Source organism: Lepidochelys kempii, chromosome 2 (genome assembly GCF_965140285.1).
Source record: "Lepidochelys kempii isolate rLepKem1 chromosome 2, rLepKem1.hap1, whole genome shotgun sequence".
In the NCBI taxonomy this organism is placed as follows: domain Eukaryota; kingdom Metazoa; phylum Chordata; order Testudines; family Cheloniidae; genus Lepidochelys; species Lepidochelys kempii.
Window position 1 is genome coordinate 195,081,066 of NC_136381.1, and position 22,589 is coordinate 195,103,654.

The 22,589-nt window shown below is 41.4% G+C and overlaps 1 protein-coding gene across 6 annotated transcripts in view; it reads right to left on the reverse strand.

Moving 5' to 3' along the window:
- Positions 1-22,589, reverse strand: part of CNOT10 (CCR4-NOT transcription complex subunit 10) — a 73,479-nt gene that overhangs the window by 18,895 nt on the left and 31,995 nt on the right. For 3 of the 6 annotated variants that reach the window (XR_012157496.2, XM_073333355.1, XM_073333352.1), the window contains exons 13-18: positions 22,309-22,434; positions 10,163-10,276; positions 7,461-7,591; positions 6,690-6,725; positions 6,458-6,585; positions 3,518-3,593 (exon numbers count right to left, since the gene is read on the reverse strand). Coding sequence is in view for 5 of the 6 variants with exons in the window: in XM_073333355.1 (XP_073189456.1) it covers positions 3,518-3,593; positions 6,458-6,585; positions 6,690-6,725; positions 7,461-7,591; positions 10,163-10,276; positions 22,309-22,434 (611 nt within the window). In the remaining variant the exon portion in view is untranslated. The remainder of the gene's footprint in view (positions 1-3,517; positions 3,594-6,457; positions 6,586-6,689; positions 6,726-7,460; positions 7,592-10,162; positions 10,277-22,308; positions 22,435-22,589) is intronic. The other 3 variants (XM_073333356.2, XM_073333353.2, XM_073333354.2) reach the window with 2 other exon arrangements.

The following is a 22,589-nucleotide window of genomic DNA, read 5'->3' on the forward strand; positions in this document are numbered from 1 at the left end:
TGCCAGGGCTATCACAATCAGCTTGTATGAATCTTCCTGTTGACCCTTACAGAGCACTCTCAATATCAGAGGGTAGGCGTATATTAAGGTCCCTGACCCTGGAATGCATTTGCCAGGGAGCCCAGGCTGATGCCTCCCCTAGAACAAAATATTCAACACTTCCTGTGACCTTATGTGGCAAACAAGTCTATCTGGAGGTGACCCAAGAACAGAGTTCTTTATCTCCCAGTAGTGATTCTGGAAGAAGTGCCTGCTCAGTTTGCCTGCCAATGTATTTTAAATGCCTGCTAAGTATACTGCTGACAGGACAATCTAATGTTTGATGCATCAGGTCCACAACCTGACAGCATCTTGGCTCCGCATTGGTTTTTGATGCAGAACATGGTAATTGTATTGTCAGTCCTTATCTGTACCAATTGTCTTCTGATAAGTTTGAGAAAAGTCTTGATGTTTTGCATAAGCTCTGAGGTTAATATGCATCCTTGCTTCCCATACCATCCAGAGGACTTACACTTTGAGCAATATCATATGACCTCCCATCCCCTTAGTGAAGCATCTGTCACAATGGTATGTGATGGGGTGGGGTGGGGAGGGAGGGAAGAGAGAGAGAATGGAAATCAATCCCTTTGCAGATGCTTGCTGGATTTTTCCAGTGTGTCAGGGAGGACAGAACTAGAGAGGACACACAAAGATACATTACTAATGATGATTGTTGGTAAGTTGGATAAGCTTCTACCAGCAGCAGAGGTGAAGTCTGGCATGTGGTGTCACAAAGGTGACAGAGGATACATGTCCTAGTAGCCATCAAACAGATCCTTGCTATGGTATTTGGGTTTTGTTCCAACTGACAGATGAGGGCCAATTGGTCGTTGAATCTGTCCTGCGGGATGTAAACCACAGACTTGGCGGAACTTAAGACTGCTCCTATGAATTCAATGTTCTGGACAGGAATCAGGCTGGATTTTGGCAGCGTGACTTTTGAGGCTAAGCTGCAGCATAGGTATAGTGTAAAGTCTCAAGCCAGACGTGAGTAAGAGGAATGGAAGAGTGCAGCATGTTCTGCCCTTGCATGCCCTCGATGTGGAGCATGAGGACTCTCAGGGCATACGTGTGAGGTCTAGGTACTGCTGACTAAATACTCTGGACTCAAGTGCATGATGCAAATGTGCATATGGACAAGCAAGTGAAGGAGAATACTAAACTGAGGACGTCTCAGGGGTAGGTGTGGTACATGGCACTATTTAACTTATTTTTGGAAGCTTAATAGGTTTCAGGTTGGTGTCCCTTAAAAACCCAATAAACCTTTTAGGCCTTCTTTATACTTTATACCAAGGGGCGGCAACCTTTCAGAAGTGGTGTGCCGAGTCTTCATTTATTCACTCTAATTTAAGGTTTCGCATGCCGGTAATACATTTTAATGTTTTTTAGAAGGTCTATATATCATAACGAAACTATTGTGGTACGTAAAGTAAACAAGGTTTTCAAAATGTTTAAGAAGCTTCATTTAAAATTAAATTAAAATGCTGATCTTACGCCACCGGCCTGCTCAGCCCGTTGCCAGCCTGGGGTTCCGTTCACCTAGGCCGGCAGCAGGCTGAGTGGGGCCTGTGGCTGGGACAGTGGCTGGCAAGGGGCCGGCAGCCAGAACCCCAGACCGGCAGTGGGCTGAGCAGGGCCAGTGGCTGGGACCTCAGACCAGCAGTGGGCTGAGTGTTCGCCGGCTCCTGCCAGCCAGGGTCCCGGCTGCCAGCCCCACTCAGCTAGCTGCTGGTCTGGGATCCTGGCCCTGCCCACATAGGGTGGGTACCTACCTTCTCCCTGGTTCTAGTCCATTCTCTTCCTCTCTCTCTCTGCACTGAGCTGAGGGTGGGAGTGCACTGAGCACAGGGATGGGGGCTGAAGGAGCAGGCTGGGGGTTGGGTCTGGCCAGTAGCTAAAATGAGGGAGGGCGGCTCAAGGTTGGGGCAGGAGGTTTGGGTGTGGAATGCTTACCTTGGCAGCTCCCATTTGGTGCGAGGGGTGCAGGCGGTAATGTGGGGGGGGAGGGGCGTGCAGGAGCTCCCGTTTGGTACTCAGGGTGGGGGTGGGAATGTGGGGGGTGCAGAGGGCTGGGAGCACCCCCACAACCCTAGCCCACACCCCCAACTCCCTGCCCAGAGTGGCTCACGGCTGGAGGGGATATGCCCTGATTCCATCCCCCTTCCCCAAGGCCCCGTCCCCACTTCTTCTCCGCCTCCTCCCCGGAGCAGCGAGCACGCTGCGGCTCCACTTCTCCCCATCCCTTGCAAGGGCCATCAGCTGATCGGAGGCAGGGCAGGAGAGGAGGAAGGGCAGGAATCCAGCACGCTGGGGAAAGAGGTGGGGGAGCTTGCCTGCCCTGCAGCAGCAGCCAGCAGGACCAAGCTTCTTCACCCTGCCGCCACGCGGCGGGCGGGTGGGGGGAGGAGGGGAGAGAAAAGAGAGAACAGCAGGCTGGGGTGGGCAGGAGTTTTAATGGCACGCTGCTGCCTGCTGGGGTCCTGGGCACCGGCCCCACTCAGCCTGCTGCTGGCCTGGGTTTGGCAGTGGGCTGAGCGGGGCCGGCGGCTGGGACCCCGCAGGCAGCAGCGTGCCATTAAAAATCGGCTCGCATGCAGTCTTTGGCACACATACCGTAGGTTGCCGACCCCTGCTTTATACAAAGGTGCAAGAAAGTGCATAAACTCTCTCATCATTCAATCTCCCATAACTCACTAACTGATAAGTATCAGTGGGGTAGCCACGTTTGCCGCTTTTACAGATTCAGATTAAGAGTCCTGTGGCACCATTTAGACTAACAGACGTATTGGAGCATGAGCTTTCATGGGTGAATACACGCATCCAACGAAGTGGGTATTCACCCACGAAAGCTTATGCTCCAATACGTCTGTTAGTCTATAGGGTGCCACAGGACTCTTTGTCACTAACTGATAGGATTTTGCTCGAACTTTCCAAGACAAATTGCTTTTGTACAGAGACAATGCATGGAAAATTTCAGCCCAGAAGATGAATGCTTTCGAGTGGGTAAGAACAGGTTTATGCTAGACATTGTTTTTAAGTCTGAACTACAGCAGGCTCTGCCAGCCAGCTGTGTAATTTAGGCTAAGAGTCCTTGTGTAAAAACAAGTATTTATCAGTTACAAAGAAAACATAAAAACAAAGAGGTGGCAACCAATGGAGCCAACATACGTACACACATACACACACACACACACACACACAAAAAAAAGCTTTGGACATGAAATGTGGGGAACAATTAATTGCACAACTTGCTGAGCTGTAACACATCTGAACTCAAAGTCTAAATAGACCATATATTTCGGATGCTACTAAAGGCTTTATTCTACTGCTTCAGCTTCAAAGGTTGGGGGATTCCTCAGTAAAGTTTGCAGTAAGGCCAAGAATCATAATTAAACACAAGCAGCACGAGAAGCACAGGAAGCTCCAATCAACATAAAAGGGGTTAAAATTGTTTAGAAAAGATGCTAAAATTATTTACCATTCTGTAGTTCAAGATACACAGCCAGTAGAATGGCCTCCGGGGGAATTTCTTTGGGATGGATCAGTGAAGCAGCCTTACCCCAAAATAAGAGAAAAAAGGTTAATAACTCAACAGATAATTCAACAAGAAGGAAAATACCAGTTAACAGGATAGTTATAAGACAGGGCAATAAACAAACTAAGGTACTATTTTTGAAATATCAATACCTGCCATCAGGTCCATGTATGCAGAGAGGATGACAGATGATCTGCCTTGTAAGAATATTTCGCACCTCTACTCAGAGGCACCATCTGCTTTTTACATACATACATGACAAATATAAAGGAGTCATTCCTGAGCCAATCTGAAGGTTTTGTCTCTTTTTTCTTGGAGGGGTGATTTCCCAGATGAGCAATTCATTCAAAAAATCTCCCTACGGTCACATGACCAGATCCTCCGTTATAAAGCTAATGAACCTATTCAGATGTGCACCAGCTAGGGATCTCTCTCTCTCTCTATTCCCAACCTGCGGCAGTTTGAGAATGCAGTGAAATGTCATTGTCTCAGCCAATCAGAGTGCAGGAATACTATATAGTTACTTACTTCCCTGTGCTCAGATTGGTTGCCAATGATTTGTACAGATGTTTATTTCTTAATAAATCATATAGTATTTGATTCCCCATACTCTGATCAGCTGACAGGCAGCATAAAAGGATTTCATGATCACAGTACAATTATTTCTCAAAACCGTGTGGTAAATATGCAGGTCTCCGATCAGTCACTCTAATCTCTGTGCTCTGACTGGCTCCTATACTCAGAAAGCTCACGCACAGCGTCATTCCTTTCAGTCAAAACAGAAAAATTCTCGAGATTAACATGCAAAGAAAAACAGCAAGGGTTGTCAAGCCTCTGAAAGGGCAAATGTTATTAAATATTTGACTCATTTCCCTCCTCTTCATCCTTCAACCTCAACTTCCTTCCCTCTACAGCTGAGCAAGCATCATTGTCGTATCTGTGTTAGTCTTGTTTACACTGGAAGAAAACAGCCCTTCTCCTAGTCAATTTTGAAACATGTAAACAAATATATTGCAACTATTCATACAAAAGCCTTATTTCCTTTCCTCATAGCTTAGCAAGAAGGAAGACATGAAGGATGAAAGAACGATGATGGGGGAGGAGAGGCTATGATTTTTTTAAAAAAAATCATTTCCCTTCCTGAAGTTACTTTGAATTTCATTTTAAAGTGTGAACAATTAAATATTTCCAGTACAACAAAGATGCTTCCCATTAACTCGCTAATCACCAATTAGTAGACTCAGGGGCCTCCAAGTTTATTTGCTATAAACCCCTTAGCCTTACAGTTTGTTCAGCCCAAAATACAGCTATTACTTCACTAAGAAGTGAGCACACTGAAATTATATTAACTGAACCTGTACAAGTGTATTTGGTTTAATACCCCGCCCGCCCCAAACACATATACAAACATTCCTGAAAAGGACTGGGACCATATTTGTGAACACTAAAAATATGGGACAAGATGATTCTGTATAAAAAGCCCTGGTCCAAGCAGTACAGTTAAAAGACTGAACGGTAATTTGCGTAACTTGGTACCAAAATGCTATTTCACCATTTAATTTGCCCTATTTCTCTCTGCAAGATATAAAATCCAGTGGTGTCCCTGCCCATTGTTTTTCTAGTTGGTTTCACTCAGTGTTGAACACCACCTATCCATCCATTTAAATATGCACAGTGAAGTCATTCTGTGTCCCCTCTCTTTCACACATGGTGATAGTTACATGTAGTACCCAGTGACATGGATCGGCTCTATTGAAAGGAAGGAAATGAACAGCTTTGAATAGCTTCAACTTCAGAGTAGTATCCTGTTGTGGACAGTGATTAAATTATGACAGCCTAAGTTATTCTGCAGAGAACCCTTTTTAGTTGTACAGAGCGGAGAGCTGCTACACCAAGGGAAGAAAGGAAGAGGGAGTAAAAGCTAGAAAAACTAGAGGAAACTGAACGCCAAGGACAATCAACTCCCTCAGCCTCAGGAAACCCCTAACCTTTCAGCACAAGAATTTGCACATTTTTTGTAAGTACTCCACAAGTGAAATTCTTGTATTCAGGCAACAGAAATGGGATGTTTGTGTTTCGATTGTGATATGATGGATAACAGCTATAAAGCATCCTAACTTCCCACCAAGGCAGTTGAGCAGCTTTACAGTCTTAAAAGTAAACTAAAATCAAGTTTTAGCAGTCCAGTGTTTGGAATACCAAAACACCACAAAAGTTCTGCTTTTAAGGGCAATAACTATCACTGGTTTTAGGAACAATTAAGTGTCAGATTAATTTTAAGCCCACCTACCAACAGTTTAAGGCAAATATGAAGACAAAGACTAAAATTACAGGCTTAATTGACTGCTTCAGAGAGTTTGACGCCTTTGGCTTCCCTTTAGCCACCCCAATGTTTTTTAAAACAAAGAAGCTAGAAGGGATGTTGGCATGATGGTTGACATAATTGAGAACAACTTCATTAGAACTAATCCAGAACAGCTCTTATTTCCAGAAGAGCTCATTTAAAGTAGTTCTAGACCATTGTATCAATATTCATTTAGATAAAACTCCCAAGAGAAATTCACCTAAGCAGACAAATGTCTTTGAAATCAGGTGAATATGTAAAGATGTAATTAAAATATTATTACTGAAAACATTTTTCAGGCTTATCTTCTGGTTGAAAACATATAGCAAGTTTCAACTGAGCAAGTTTCTGAAGGATAAAGGAGAAAGATGAGGGGGGAAGAAAGGTTATAATGTTTTCTTTAAAAAACATTTCCCTTCCTGAAGTTATTTTGAAGTTTCATTTTAAAGTGTAAACATAAATATTTCCAGCATAACGACGAAGATGGCTCCTATATAAGGGAACAGTACATAAAGCTGTCTTGAGGTTTGTTTTTTCACCTGGTGGAGACACTTGCGAGCTTTATCATATTCACTTCGCAAGCAGTAAGCACTGCCAAGGTTAAACAACATCATTGTTCGTGCAGAAGTGACTGAACTGGGATAACACTGGGGTGTCTGCTTGCCAGCTGAAAGAAAAAATAATCAAAATTATTTCACACTTTTGATTTCATTCCACACTGTGGCAAGACAAATGCCTGCATTACTTCTGGATTCTGGAGCTATTACTTACAAGATTCCATCACCTCATTTTCTCCTTTGTCTGACCCTGTAGAGACAAGAAAAGCCAGAATGTCCTGTGAGCCTTCTTAAGGCTTTTAAAAGAAAACCCTATCGTTTTATGACAGCAGATTCAAGCTAGACTTTCTCTTCATGGATTGACTATGGTAAACCAGAAAAATCTATCAGCTTGTTAGAAATCGTGGACCATTTAGAAAGCTTTCAATTTTCATGTTAGGGTTTTGCTTATTTACAAACATCTTTTAAATCTGCAGTATAATGATGGGCAATAAAGTTTAAACTGCAAATGTGCCATTCAAATCAGAACTGCTTCTGAAGGCTGAACTGTATAGATGGGATCTAAAAGTAGCTGGTTTTGTTACATTCCCTACCCCACCCCCCAAAAGCGTTGGAAGTTTTAAGATATAGATTTAACCATCTCCCCTCTCATATCCCCACAGTGTATATACAGGGTATTAAACTCTGAAAACAAGCATGGAGGGTGAAAAAGGGTGAAGTGTTAGCAGGTAAGAAGCCCAAGCATTAACTGTAATTACATATTTAATAACAAACTTCCAATAAATAATGTTTAGACAAACTGATGAGCAATACATTAGTTATTTTGAACTAAATTACAAATATACACAAGGTAAACCAAAAACTAAGGACTAAAGAACAGACCATCCACCTCACAAAAACTGCTGCAAACTTATATATGTTGCAAGTTACAGAAGGAAGGCAGCTGAAAGCACGACCGGTTCTAATCAAGTGTAGACTCATTAACCTTGATCCTGTTCATTTGAAGAGATCCCCAGGGAAACATCAGTGACGTTCTCAGGGTTCAAGTGAGTAATGGCATCAGATATTCTGTCTAGAGAGATGAGAGCCTCTGCTGCATACAAATGGCCAAGAAACCTACAACAGCAAACATTCAGATACAAATTCCACTTGGACAAGTTTCATTACCATATTACTGTTTCAGAAGAGAAACTGGATGTATTTCTTTACCTGAGTGACAGTTTGCTGCACTGAAATTATTATGGAGATACTTTTATAAGTGAGTCATTTGACTTTTTGCCATTTTAGACTCCAATACTACAAACACTTGTGCATGTGAGTAGTCCCAGGAAATCAGTCGTGCACAAAAGTTTGTGGGATCACGGCTACTCTCCAAAGTATCCAGTTGTCATTTAATAATAATAAATAAATAGCACTTATGTAGCACTTTACACTTTCAGATTGCTATACAAAAAACATCATTTAATTCTCACAACATCCTTGGGAGGTTGGGTATTTGTCTCTATTCCCATTTGGCAGATGGAGAAACTAAGGCTAAGTGATTTCATACCCAAAAGAAAAAACACCAACCTGCTACTAGAGTCTGTTACTAAAAACAAACAAAATTTCAGGCATAAATTTATATCCCAGTGAGGGAATACAGGCTGTACATTCTTGCGCTGTCCTACGTGTCTGTACAGCACCTAGCATAATGGGACACCCATTCCCAACTAGAAAAGGAGGACTTGTGGCACCTTAGAGACTAACAAAATTTATTTGAGCATAAGCTTTCGTGAGCTACAGCTCACACGAAAGCTTATGCTCAAATAAATTTGTTGGTCTTTAAGATGCCACAGGTCCTCCTTTTCTTTTTGCGGATACAGACTAACACGGCTGCTACTCTGAAACCATTCCCAGCTGGAGCTCCTGGGAGCTACTGTGATACAATTAACAACACAGAGATGTTTATGATGTTCTCCATTTTTAGCTTAGCACAGGTAATCTGCATTTTTTAAAATTAAATTAAAATGTTCTAATTAAGATTGCATATTAGATATTACCACAATATACAAATTTACAAGCAAATATTAAATTTAAAACAAAAGTTGAAAAAAAATTATATACATATGTATAAGACATCACAATATAGAATCCATCTCAAATTACAGCAAAATTGCTTTGTTTTGAGTTAATGATTAGCACGCACAAGGAATTTATTGACAATTTGTATTAAAAGGCAAAGCAATTATTATATAAACAACTATCCATAAACTGAAGCGTTTTAATCTGAAGCATATAATCTAAAAAGACAGAGTCACCGCAACAGACAGTCAGCTCCCTCCATGTAATTTACCCCATTCAGTAACATGAAGAAAACACGCATAATTAACACAGAGAACAGCTAATTCTGCAAGGCAAAGAATGTAAATGGCTGTCTTTTGCTCCCAAATATGACTCTGATCAGTTATTTCTCCATTTGGGGCATACCATCACAAAGCAGTTTGTGGCGGACTTTCAAATTTAAGAATATTTGGGTCATAAAAGGATTGCACAAAAGCTACAATGAAGTAACATTAGGCATGTAACAAAAACAAAATTAAGATCAGTTAATTTCTTGACATGGGTGGGTTTAGCATGTATATTGCCGGCAAAGTACTACAAACATGAATGGATTAACTCACTTCCTCATATGTATGTATGGCAACAGATTTGTGAACCCCACCATGAAATACCACTTATAGCCAGGGAGTGAAGGATAAGGGTTCAAGCTCACTTGTTTTTTTTTTTTTTTTTTAAACAAAAAGCCTTCAGAATTGTATGACAATCAACATGACTGAGTCCAACAGGAATATTACACACGTGCAATCTGTTCTGTAAACGTAGCTGGATTTCTTTCAAAGTATCTTGCTTATCTTCTGGAAGTTAAAAGCCCCTTTGAAGCTAATTTACACACTGAATACTCAAAGTAGCAGTCTTTGTGGAGAGCAAAAAGAAAAGGAGTACTTGTGGCACCTTAGAAATGAACCAATTTATTTGAGCATAAGCTTTCATGAGATACAGCTCACTTCATTGGATGAAGCTCACGAAAGCTTATGCTCAAATAAATTGGTTCGTCTCTAAGGTGCCACAAGTACTCCTTTTCTTTTTGCGAATACAGACTAACACGGCTGCTACTCTGAAATTTGTCTTTGTGGAGAGCAGTTACTGCCCATTCACAGCAGTTTAACATTAAATACATATACAAAGAAGTAACTAGCACTTCCATAGCACTTTTTACCGGTAGGGCTAAATAAACTTTACAGAAATAGTAAGCATTGTTATCCTCATTTTGCAGATGGAGACACTGAAGCACAGAATCTATGTCTCACAAAGTCAGTCAATGGCAGAGCCAGGAACAGAAACCAGGCCTAAAATATGTAGTCTGCTACTTTAGTCACTGGACCAAACTGCCTTTTCAAGATTAACAAGCACCAAAAGTAGTTATAGAATCTGACCATTCCAATTATACAGATTTCATATATAAAAAGTTAGGCCCCATTCCTGCTGGTCAGTGATTATTTTGCCACAGACTTCAAGGGGAAAAGAGTCAGATCTAATATTTGCGTTCTTAGACTTAAAGACAGCACTGGCAACAAGTTAAAAATGTTGGCACTTCAACTCAGATTCTTCCAGATACCAGGGGCAAAAGAATGGTCAATCCAGACTTACTTAAGAGATCCTGACAGCTTTGGCTGCTGAAGAAGTTTATCTGCATGATTCAAAGCCATAAGGTTATCACCCAAAGCCAGAGCAACATAAGCACTGCAGGCAAGTATTGAACACCTGGAAGAGGAGAAGAAAAAGAAAAATTCTGTAGTTTCAAATCCAAATGTTATTGTCCAATTCTTGTATTAATAAATACATATAGAAAATTCTCAAAGACATGCTGGGTCCTTCTAAGCGGATTTGGGCAGAAAGAAGAGCTAAGATGTTGGGATAGCTGATTATTTGATATACATATAAGAAGGCCTGAATCCTTTTTTCAGATCACACTATTTCAGGCCTGACTTCTATATGGCATATATTACAACAAACGTAATCTGTAACATCGTGCAAGGGGTTGGCTTTCATAGTTTTAAACAGTCCAAGAGGGCCTGTTGGCTGTCAACAGTGATTTGCATGCCAAACTTCAAATCTGTGAAGAGGCTGAATGGCTGGAATAACCGTGTGTAAATTCAGGATTCCTATGTAGCAACAGTACATGAACATTTAGCGGTCTAAGAAAAGTCCTATTTTAATCTCCAGAAAATGTGAGCTTTTAAGAGCTAAGTTATACTGTTTTCTCAAAAGCAACTGTACGATAGTCCATGAACCTGCAACAGGAAACCTGTTAAAATGCTCTGCACATTTAGGCTCAAAATATTTTGTCTAGAAGTACTCACTGGATGGAATAAAATTTGTCCAGTAAAATCAAATTCAAAATTCTCACTTTATCAACACTTTATAATATTCAGAAAATCCACACAAATTATACTTTGATTTTATTACTTGTGTTCTGGATTCTTTTAGCCTTGAACTTCAGTTGATATGTTCCCATTTTATGAAGCAATAAAGTGATACTGCATCATGTAACTTGATAGGTAATCTCCTTGCATCACAGATTTATTGTAATAAGCCTTTTATTCAAAAATTAACAGCCACTTGGGTCTATCATATTGATACTTTATAGTATTTGTACTGTATCAATGTGACCATAAAACCTTAAAGTATTAAGAGTAACAGTTTGAAGTTTTCTACACTGATTCCACTATTTTAAAACTGATAACTCTGATTTTAAACACAAATTGCAGTGCTGTATCGGAAGAGTCTATGAGATAAAAGTGCCAGAGATATTTAACTACACAGTCTTTTAGATGTTACTTGTACAGTTTCATGCATTTCTAAAGCACAAGATTTCCTGAAATTCTTGTAATAAAATCTGAATCACACATTCCCCATGTTCAAACAATAGTCCCACATTAGGATGTCAGCATTAGGTCAAGCTTTTATAGCTTGTAATTTTTTTCCTTCTCTACCCCTTAAACACAGCACTTTGGAATATTTTCCACTTCATAAGACACAGTTCAATGTAGGCTTGCTTTGTCTTCAGGGCATGAGCCTTCACCTTCCTTGCCTTGGAACTCCTTGCTGCAAGAACAGATTCTATCCTTCTGCAGGGAGGAAAAATGGATCCTCAGACAGGTCTCATGTTGGGAGTTTAGAGAAGAGTGCATTTGATTCTCCTGCCAGTAGGTGGGCTATTATAGCATCAATTTTCTGGCAACTGTCAAGCCTACTTTTGGTCCAGCAGTAAGTTATATCTTTATTCCTGTTTCCCAGGAGGCCTGCTCTTTAATTATACACAAACACTGTAAGAAACTTCTCCACTGTTTTCCCCACCACCCTCTATTCCTCTTTATCATGCTTATTTGTCACATGAAATCTGAAGCCTCACAAAAGCTTTCAAGAAAGGGAGAAGGCTTCCACCTCAGCTCCCTAAAATATTCTTGAAAGGTTTCCAATAAATAAAAAAAATAGAATTCAGTATGAGAGAAAGTCCTAACTGGCGTGTTTTCTTCTGTCTCAAGGGAGCACTACTTTTAACAAGGAGAATGGTAAAAGTATTTAGCTGATAAAACTAATCTGTATAAAAAGGCCAAGCCTGTACTGACACAGGGTTGTTACAACATCTGTCCCAAGCAAAAAATTTGCTCTCTCCCTTCCACATCTTTCTATACATTCAATGAAAAAAACCCAAAATAAAAAAAAAAAAGAAACAAAAACGGACACTCATTCGCCATCACAAGTTACCCTCCAGTGAAAATGCTGTCGATCTGGAAACCCCCTATATTCATTAGTATTTTAGGAAAGACACTGCACAGCAACAGGCAACTAGAGAAGAGCAAGACATTTATATCAAATTTTCTTGCTTGCAGTATTGTTCCTCTTACACTCGGATTCATTGTCAAAACCTGTTAAACCAAACAGTCAAGAGATCTGACAGTTAATCAGAGTGGAAAAATTGCATCACAAGGGAAAAGACAAACTAGTTTTTCCCCCCGGATGAGGATTCTGAGAAAACTCCACAGGCTGTCTTTAAGCACTGGAGAGTCCCAGCATTAGTCTGCTTCTCTGTTCCCTAAAGTTTCGTTTGCATTGGAAAAAAAGATGATTTTTTAAACTGCCAGATTATGTCAAACAACCTGTTATGCAGGACTTGACAATAAGATACGTCAGCCCGCACAGACTCAGGTTATTGAGCCTCAACCAGCTACTAGAATTAGTTTAATCCATGTAAAAAGGCTAACCAGGATAAATCCAGTCATTCAAAACTCATTAAAGGGGAGAACTACAATGACATACAGTGCAACTCTTTAAAGATATGAATTGATACCCAAATCAAATAGCAAACAATGGAATTTCCAGAATAATATGGAGAAAATCTGCAAACTGAAATAAATATAAAATACCAAATTAAACACAACATTGCCTATCTATACTCTAGTCACATTTCAATATGGCCAAATGCAAGGTCACATCTAGGAACACAGAATGCAAGGCCTACTTGCAGGATGGGGGAACTCTATTCTGGAAAGCAGTGATTCTAAGGTTTTCCACATTTAAATGCTACAGCGGTACAGCTGCGCTACTGTGTCTCTTCAGTGTAGACACTACTTACGCTGACAGGTGCGGTACTCTCGTAATCTACCTCCTCAACAGGCGGTAGTTATGTCGATGGAACAAGTTTAGGCTTCGTCTACACAGGGACTTAGGTCGATTTAACACCACCACTCAGGCGTGTAGATTTTTCATACTCTTAACCAAGGCAGTTAAATCAACCTAATTTTCTAACGTAGACTAACCCTAACAGAGACTTGAGGGTCACAGTGGATAAATCAGCTGAACTTGAGCTCCTAGTGCAATGCAGTGGCCAGAAGGGCTAATGGAACCCTTGATCGTATGAAAGGGGAGTACTGAGCAGAAGTAAAGAGATTATAATACCTCTATATTTAGCCCTTGTGCAACTGCTACTACAGTAGTGTGTCCAGATCTGGTGGTCACGCTTCAAGAAAGACAGATAAACTAGAGAGGGGCAGAGAAGAGCCATGAGAAAGATTTAAGGATTGGAGAATAAGCCTTAACAGACTTAAAGAGCTCATAAAAACATAAGAATGGCCATACTGGGTCAGACCAATAGTCCATCTAGACCAATATCCTGTCTTCCAACAGTGGTCAGTGCCAGATACTTCAGCTCAATCTATTTAGCTTAACAAAAAGAGAAAGTTACAGGGTGACTTGATCACAGTCTACCTAGAGCCCTCTTTATCACATTTCTGTTCCCTTCAATCTAGAAGACAAAATATAACAAGATTCAATCACTGGAAGCTGAAAACAGACAAATTCAGGCTAGAAATTAGATGCAAGTTTTTAAACAGAGAAGGTAACTAACCACTGACACAATTTACCTACGCTTGTGGTAGATTATCCAAACACTGGAGATTTTAAAATCAAGGTCTGATGTTTTTCTATGACTTGTGTTATGCAGGAGATCAGACTATACGATAAAAATGGTCCCTTCTGGCCTTAAACTCAGATTAATCTAGGAATCCTTTGAAACACAGGCCTGAAACTTTCTACAATACCGCAGTGAATAGAGACAGTAGAAATAGTATTTTAACACTACAAGTCAGAATTAGAGAGAGAAAAGACAACACAGGATTATTCTCTACAGTATATCTTCTAGTGCTTTGTCCAGTAACTGTGTTTCTACTTGTCATAGTTTCTCCCCTTTATTCATTCACCTATAGCTACATTGTTTTCCCTCCCAATCTGTAACACTTTTAGCACCACACATGTCCACAGCCAGCCATCAGAGGAGCAATAAAACTTCTGAAGGGCTTTCCTAAAGCAGAAAATTCACTATTATTTGAGACCATGATTTAGTGATCAATATAAAAGATTAGTAAAATAAGAGATTTTTTTAGCTGTACTAGGCCTAAAAAGAGGAAGACTAGGTAAATAAAGTATGTTTGTCCATCAAAAGAGACACCAACAATTCTCTTGATCCCTACAATAGTTTTTACAGCACTTTCACTTGTAATCTGTGGCCCAGAGAGGATACATCAGGTTCAGTGAAGCCTAACAGAATTGGGTTGTTTTAGCATATTAAAACATTGTAAGGAATTCTACTGGGCAGTAGAAAGGTAAAGGGATTGACTTCCTATTCAAAGTATGCTAAGTATGCAGAAGCTAGGAGGCTGAAGAAACTATTACAACAGAAGAACTCATAGAAAAACCAGAAGTCGAAACTCAAAGTTTCTTCTTCCCTACATGGTATGTGGGTGTGGGTAAGGGTTTTTACATGTTACCCAAAAAAAAAAAAAAAAAAAACCCAAACCTTCCGCTTAGTTACTTTGTGCAATTGCCAAATAACTGGAATGTAAAAGACTCAGACAACTACCAAGTTCAGTATGTATGGTAAATTACATATTAACTCTAACTGTCCGCACAAATCCCTCTAAAATGACAAGATTTTTTGTTTTGTTTTAAAACTATGATGATATAAGCAATTATGTACAAAACACATTCAAAGCTATTTAAAAGCACATTCAAGAATTGGGAAAGATGAAGTTTTCGAGTCCAACTAGCTGACATCATGGTAAATCTAAAGATATACAACTTTTTTCCCCCCTTAGAGAAAATCTTTGCTGGCTCTTGGAATTTTCTATTAATTTTAACTGACCAACAAGATAAGAGTTTTAATCTTTTTAGTTTTTCTTTTAACAGCTCCTCTTCCAGCAAAACTGAAGGCAGTTAGTTAACATTTGATTCTGTACAGAATGGAGTTTTACACAGCCACATGCAAAAGCCCAGAAATTGTTTATATTGACTCACGCCCTAAGGATACCAAGTCCCACGGTTTTAACTATTAGTTAAAGCAAATATGACAAGAACTAAATCAATGTTTTTCTTCTCTTTTCCTTTTCTGATATGATGTTCCTTACCAGAAGCAGTAAAATAATTCTTGTACTGACAAGCTTTTCCTGACATGCTGTCAGGTTACATCAATAGATAACAATGGTTGATTGTGAAAGAAAGGATTACATACATTCATTTTCTTACAACATGACACCATGTAATAATTTTGACATATAATAGTCATATTTTACACAACAGACAAAAGAGCCATACTATTTGTTTATTTTTTAACCCAATACCTTCCATCTCAAGTATTATATTCCTCTACTGTTTAAAAACAATCAAAATATCAGTAACGACTCCTCACTCATTCAAACGAAAATTTTCTTTAATTGACTAAAGCTAGATTTTCTGCACATAACTGGAGCAAAGCAAATGTTAAGCTTGATATTATGACAACAGGTAAGCCAGAAGTTAGCCTAGAAGACAGTGTATACCTCATAACTTAAGTAAGAAATTACTGTATGCTTTAACAGAAAATAAAAATACAGTTAGAGCAGATACCTTTTGTTTTTATAGAAATTCCTGTTCATAAACATGTACTAACAGAGAGAAGAAACTCAAGTACTGCATTCATTACCCCATTTTAAAAAAAATCCCTAAAACTTTCATCTGCCGGAAACTACTTACAACATTAGCAGGTGTTGGTTGATCCTGCTGGGAAAAAAATATGAGGGTTCCATGTGGCTTGTTACCCTATCTGGATATCTGGGAGACAGAATGGGTCTGTAGAAAGAGCACCTAGACTGTGTGCCAAGTAGTCTTAAGAAAGACAAAGTTCCTCAGTTACTGCACAGGGTGAGTTTCTTCGAGATTTTGGTCTCTGTGGGTGCTCTCCTTTAGGTGAATCTGCGCCCCTGTGTCTGTAATTGGAGATTTTTAATAGCAGTGCCTGGTTGGGTTGCACATGCACAGTCCCCATCTCCTGCTGCCTCTGTGGGTTACATAGCGCTTTGTGACCAACCTCCCCTCAGTTCCCTCTCTACCGCAGTCTCTAGGGTGAAAAAAAATCAACTCCAAAGTAGTGGGGAGGAGAGCACACACAGGGGCAACTAATCTCAAAGAACCTCAGTTGCTGCACAGGGGGAAGTAGCCTTTTCCTCTTCTTTGAGGAGTGTCCCTGTGGGTGCTCCACTTTAGGTGACTGTAGAGAAATGGCCTTTGGTGGAAGGGAGGGTCTTTGGAGTTGCAGTCTTAGCGGATGATAAAACCATAAGTCTGAATAGAGAGTCTGATGATGAGTGCTGCTCTGTGGCATAGTGCTGTGTGAACGTATGGGCTGATGCCCAGGTTGCTGCTTTACAGATGTCCATAATGGGCATATTGTTGAGGAAAGCTATCAAAGCACAGAGTGCTCAAGTGGAGCATGTGCAGGTCCCCAGCAGGGTTGTAGCTGTTGGTGATAACAAAGGTCTATGCAGTTTGAGAGCCTTTTAAATAGCCTCTGTTTAGATATGGTGTTTCCCTTAGATTGTTCGGTGATGCAAAGAAATAACTTTGGTGATTTTCTGAAAGTCTTTGTCCTCTCAATATAAAATGTTAGCGCTCTTTGGACATCTAGAGTATGCAGTGTTGCTTCTCGTTTATTCCTGTGAGGTTTTGGGAAGAATGATGGGAGATAAACCTGTTAGAGCTGCAGGTCAGCCTATTCATGTCTAATGTGGATTCCAATGGGGACCAGAGGCCGTGCATTGTGTGGTTGTGCAGGTGTGCCTCCCAACCTAGCAGAGAAGCATCAGTTGGGAGTATCATCAATGGAAGGCTCTGTGCAAAGAGAATTCCTGCACAAACATTGTTTGGTTGCGTCCACTAATGTAAAGGTGTTTTTTTTTTTGTTTTTTTTTACTTCAGTTGGCATTATAAAACATTTGTTAATGCTGTGTCTGTGTGGAATATATACTGTCCTGAGCCAGCCTTGCAGGCATCATATGTGCAGTCTGGCATATTTGACACAAGTGTCATTGCTGACATGTGGCCTAACAGTTGGAGGCAGGTCCTGGCCGATGTCTGTGGACTGGCTTGCGTTGTGGTGATTAGATTTACTCAAGTGCTAAACCTCTGTCAGGGCAGTGAGGCTGTAGCCTCCAGAGAGTCAAGGTAGGCCCCAACGAACTCCAGTTTCTGCACAGGTGTGAGTGTTGATTTTTGTTCATTTATTTGTAGACCTAGATGTGTGAAGAGAGCTACTGTCTTGAGTAGGTTCTAGTAGCTGCGTGGATAGGTGAGGAGTAGATTTCCCCTTCACCCTCACCGTCTTCATTGCTAGATAAAGGAGGAGTTGATCTGGGGATGTGGTAAGTTGGCTTAGTACCGAGTGTCCTGGAGTGAAGTCGGTACTGATGAGTGGAGATTCCGGTGCTGAGGAGACTAGAAGATCTTTGTGGCAGAGAAACTGCTGCGGTATCGAGAGCATCAGTACCGAGGGTGTTGTCAGCAGTACCGGTGCCTTTGCTGTGGTTGATGGTGCCAGGGGTCATACGCGATGCGCTATAGAGGCAGCAGGAAGCGCCACAGTGCTGCATGTTTGAGCTGCTCCAGCAGTACTGAGGGAGGGACTGTAGGTCTTCCTGTCGTGCCTTTTTCCAAGCCAGCCCATTTAGGGTCTTTTGCTCGCATAGTACCCATGATACCGAATGATCCCACTAACTCAGAGGCGGAAGGTCTTGGTGTGGTCGGTACCAATGGCTAAGGCTATGATTTTTGTCTTGGATATTTGTAGTAAAAGTCAGGGACAGGTCACTGGCACTAAACAAACAAAACAAAACAAAAAAAATCACAGAAGCCGTGACCGGTCCCTGACTTTTACTAAAAACATCCCTCACAAAATGGGGAGGGAGGAGGGTCCAGCAACCTGCCCCACCCTGCAGCAACTGGCAGCTGCAGGGACCCCATTGCTCAGTGGTTGGGAGGGGTACCTGCATGGCTGGAGCTGGGTGTGTGTGTCCCGCTACCGTCCTGTGGGGCTGCAGCTGGAGGGGGATCCCCCGCCACCTGCGGCGGCCGGGAAGCAGGGAGGGGCCTCTGCCAGCAGCAGAGTCTGGAGAGCTGCAGCTGACCCCCTACCTTCTGAGCAGCTCCGGGGTCAGTTGCCGGGCAGCTGCGGGAGGATCCCCCACCACCCACAGAGGCTGGGCTGCTGCGGGGTCCCCAATGTCACTGAGGTCACTGGAAGTCATGGATTCCGTGGCTTCCGCGACCTCTGTGACATCATCTTAGCCTTAGCAATGGGGTCTGCCAAGTCAGGGAATTCCACATTTTGGCTGATTCCCAAGGAAGGGAGGTCAGAGCCTGCTTCTGTGATCCTTCCACTGAGAGGGTGAAGGGGAATCTCTGTCAGATGCCACTGTGGGAAACTGTTGCACAGGAGGGGCCTGTGATCCCAGATCGGATGCGGGGCACAAAGACTTCTCCACCATGAGAAGTTTTAGCTGTATGTCTCCCGCCCTCCTGGCGCAGACTTTCAAGCTGTGGCAGTGGGAGCACTTTTGAGGTATGTCTGTCTCACTGAGGCAGCGGACACACCAAGTGTCCATCACACACCATGACTGAGGAGCAGCAAGTGAGGTAATGTTTAAAACCCGGGGAGCCGGGCATGCCCCTCAGAGTAGGGTTTCTCCTGTGAAGAAGGTAGCTATACTACACTAAGGGGTAACTGAAACTTAAATGCCTAAGTGAAAACAAAGGTTTTTTATTTTTTCTTAAAAAACAACAAACAAAAACAAGGAAGAGCAATTAAACTATTGATTAACTAACTAGCATTCTAAAGTTAAAACTAGAGAAAGACAAAGTACAGAGGCACTTCTAAGTGCTCCATCTCAAGCCGAAGGCAGTAGAAAAGGCACTGAGGGGGGGTTGGTCGCACAGCACTATGTAACCGCCATAGGTGGCATGAGACAAGGACAGCGCATATGCGAACCACCCACGCTCTGCTACTAGAAACCTCTGATTACAAGCGCTGGGGCACAGATTCACCTAAAGGGGAGCATGTACAGGGACACTCCTTGAAGAAGTACCTTGTGAACATAAAAGGCTAGAGCTGAGATTTGATTTTGGTTAAGAACACCAAACTCCAATAAGGGGTTGAATCTGACTCTACATAATGCGCAGACTGTTTTAGAACAGACTAGAAATAACACCTGTTCCTTTCGCCATCACTGTCCCCAAAAGAACCAGTTATACAAGAAACTGCATTTAATAATTCTGGGGGAATTGTGCACCAAAAAATTAAAAATTCCGCACACAATATTTTAAAATTCTGAAAAATTCTGCATATTTTATTATCAAAATATCACAATATAATCACTCTAGTTTCAATTATTTTGGTAATTTATCTCAAAACATCTGTCAACAAGTATGTCAACAATATAGACAACAGCAAAAAAGATTCCCCAGGAAGAGAGAGTTAAAGAAGCCCTTACAACCCAGTTCCAGTTGGGGAGTACTGAAGGTGGCTGCATGGGGCCCCCAGAGCCCGGACACCTGCTCCCTCCCGCCCAGAGTGCAGACACCCACACCCCTCTTCCCCCAGAGCCCACTGTGTGTGCCGCCAGAGCCCAGTCACCTGCACCGCCTCCCCTCAGGGCCAAGCCGTGGGCACTGCCCAGCCCAGCAGTAGGACAACCCCTTCCCCCTAGAGCCCAGCCAGAGGGAACCCCCCCAACCCAGACACCTGCCCCGTGCACCAGAGCTCAGACACCCGCACCCCTCTTCCCCCAGAGTCCAGCCACAAGGCATCCCCAGAGCCAAGACACCCACACCCCCTCTCCCCCCAGAGCCCAGCCATGAGCATCCCCAAGCCCAGACACCCGCACCCCTTCTCCTCAGAGCCCAAGCACCTGCACCCCTTCTCCCCACAGAGCCCATCTGTTTAATTTGTCCAATTTACTTCTATGCCAGAGTGGTGATTTCTAGTTTTGGAAGGCTGAAATGTCAAACCGTTTCTTTGCACATCTTTACTGGACTGATAAAGTATAAACCACTGTTTGCTTGTGCATGGACCAGAGATCAGGGCTTCTGTATTAAAACGGAGCACAACAAATACAAGCAGAACTATTAAGCTCTTAGTCTGGGCTTCCAGTTTCTATTAAAAAAAAATCCCACACACAAACCCAAAACACACCATCACCGTCTTCTGATGATTTTCACATTCCACTTTACCAAATGGTGGCACTTAAAGGACAAGCAGCAGCATATAGACAGAAAGCAAAATTACAGCACTACATCCACTTGAGGAATTCAGTTCAACAAAGCATTGGATTTTAAGGTCACATGCATTTCAGTTTTTAATGCAGCCAGATTTCACTGGCTGGTACTGCTCCAATCCAGTTCTGAGGTAATGGGCAGGGATGACCAAGGAATGGAGATGTAATGGTTCCAGATTGGTGGAAATGGCTTTTTTCTGGAACCTTCCAGCCTGATGTTTTAATACACTAGAACATGGTATTAGTTGACATGGGGTTTCCACCAACGGCTTGGTTTTGCCACACATAGCAGATGTGTGCACTTCAGATTTTTTTTTTTGCACTTAGCATAAGGTCATATGTGGTACAGCCTGAGATTTCAGTAACTTGTGCAGAACTAAAGTGAAGTGATTGGAGGAATTTGAGGTGAAAAACTGTACTTTTTAAAAGGTCAAAAACAACATGGGACAAAGATAATATGAAACTGAGTTTGAAAAAATTATGTACAGTCAAAGGCTAAGTATGATTAAATTAATAAAGCTTTAACATGCATACTTGCTTACTATCTCATATACATCTCAAAATGTGAAGTCATGATTTTTAAAAATAAAATTATAGAATCCATGACAAACAATCATACTTAGTTTGGTCTGCCAATTTGCCACATTCTATACTCACCCATGTAAAAAGAAAATCACCAGCAGCTGCCACTACCTACTATTCGCTTAACATTCAACGTATAAGCACCTATCACCTTGATGTCCAAGCACCATAGGTCTGAAGAATTTGCTAATGGAAAACTAGTCAGTTACTTGTAGCCCTGGAACATGAAGACATGCTAGGGTGTAAGCTTTAAAATCAACCACTTGAGCAATGTTAAAGGCATTCCCTTGTATTGGCCAGACTTTTAAAACGTACTAGTTAGCCCGATTTAGATAACACATGCTCAAATCACATCTTTAAATCCTAGTCTAGACAAGTCTTTAGAAAACTTGATTATACTTATATACGAAAAAAACCTCTAAATTTGCATTAAGATTACTTTAATAGCTTTTAGTTGTCTTAACATCCTTCTGTGGAATATGCTAGTTTCTTAAAACCGATATGGTGGCTATCACATGTGGTTCAAAACCTCAGTTCACTACCCTGTCACCTTTGTTAGGAGAGTCATGATGTGGAAGCGTGATATGCACTAACATTACTTTGATTTTCGATCTGTCCGAGAAAGATGGGATATTATAGGCTGGCATGAAAGCTAGCCTTACGAGTGCTCTAGAAGGAAAAGGCAACATAATGAAATCTCAATCATTTCCATTTATGGCAGCAGAAATCACAGATTCTTGAGTGTAAAGTGAGCATGCTTTTTTTTCCATGTAGTAAAAGGGACATTAGATTTGTGTACAAACCTCAAAGCTGCAGTTTTTTTACCTGTACCCTGCTCTTTATTGAGTTTTACTCTTTTAATTAAAAATGTAGCCTTATGGAAGGAAAGTGCCTTCCTCTTAGATAAATATTAATCTAATTTCCTTGTAATCTGCTGATAGTTCATTCCATGCCTAGCAGCTGTGATGTAGTTTTTGGGTTCAATGTGACTTTTTTAAAAACACTTTTAAACTACAGTCTGACATTCTGCTTGTTTTTGTCAGTTTCAAGTTCCCAAGCAATAGAAGTATTTACCTTAAATTTTCTAATTCCTGTTTTCTCAGAGGTGAAGAAGGTGGAGCTGGAATGAATTTATCTCCTTCATGACTTTTACTGCTGAAATGAAGACAGCCTGTTAATTGCGAGCAGTGACCTTCAAGCCTTTAACAAAAAAAAAAAGGAATGTAAATGCAATAACCACGGACACTAATCCCCCCCATCTCCCCCGCCTTTTTTTTTTTTTTTTTTAAAAACAACAGCAAGAATCCTACATGTTGAAATGGAAAAAGCTGGACAAAGAAGCAAAAGTGAGGGCT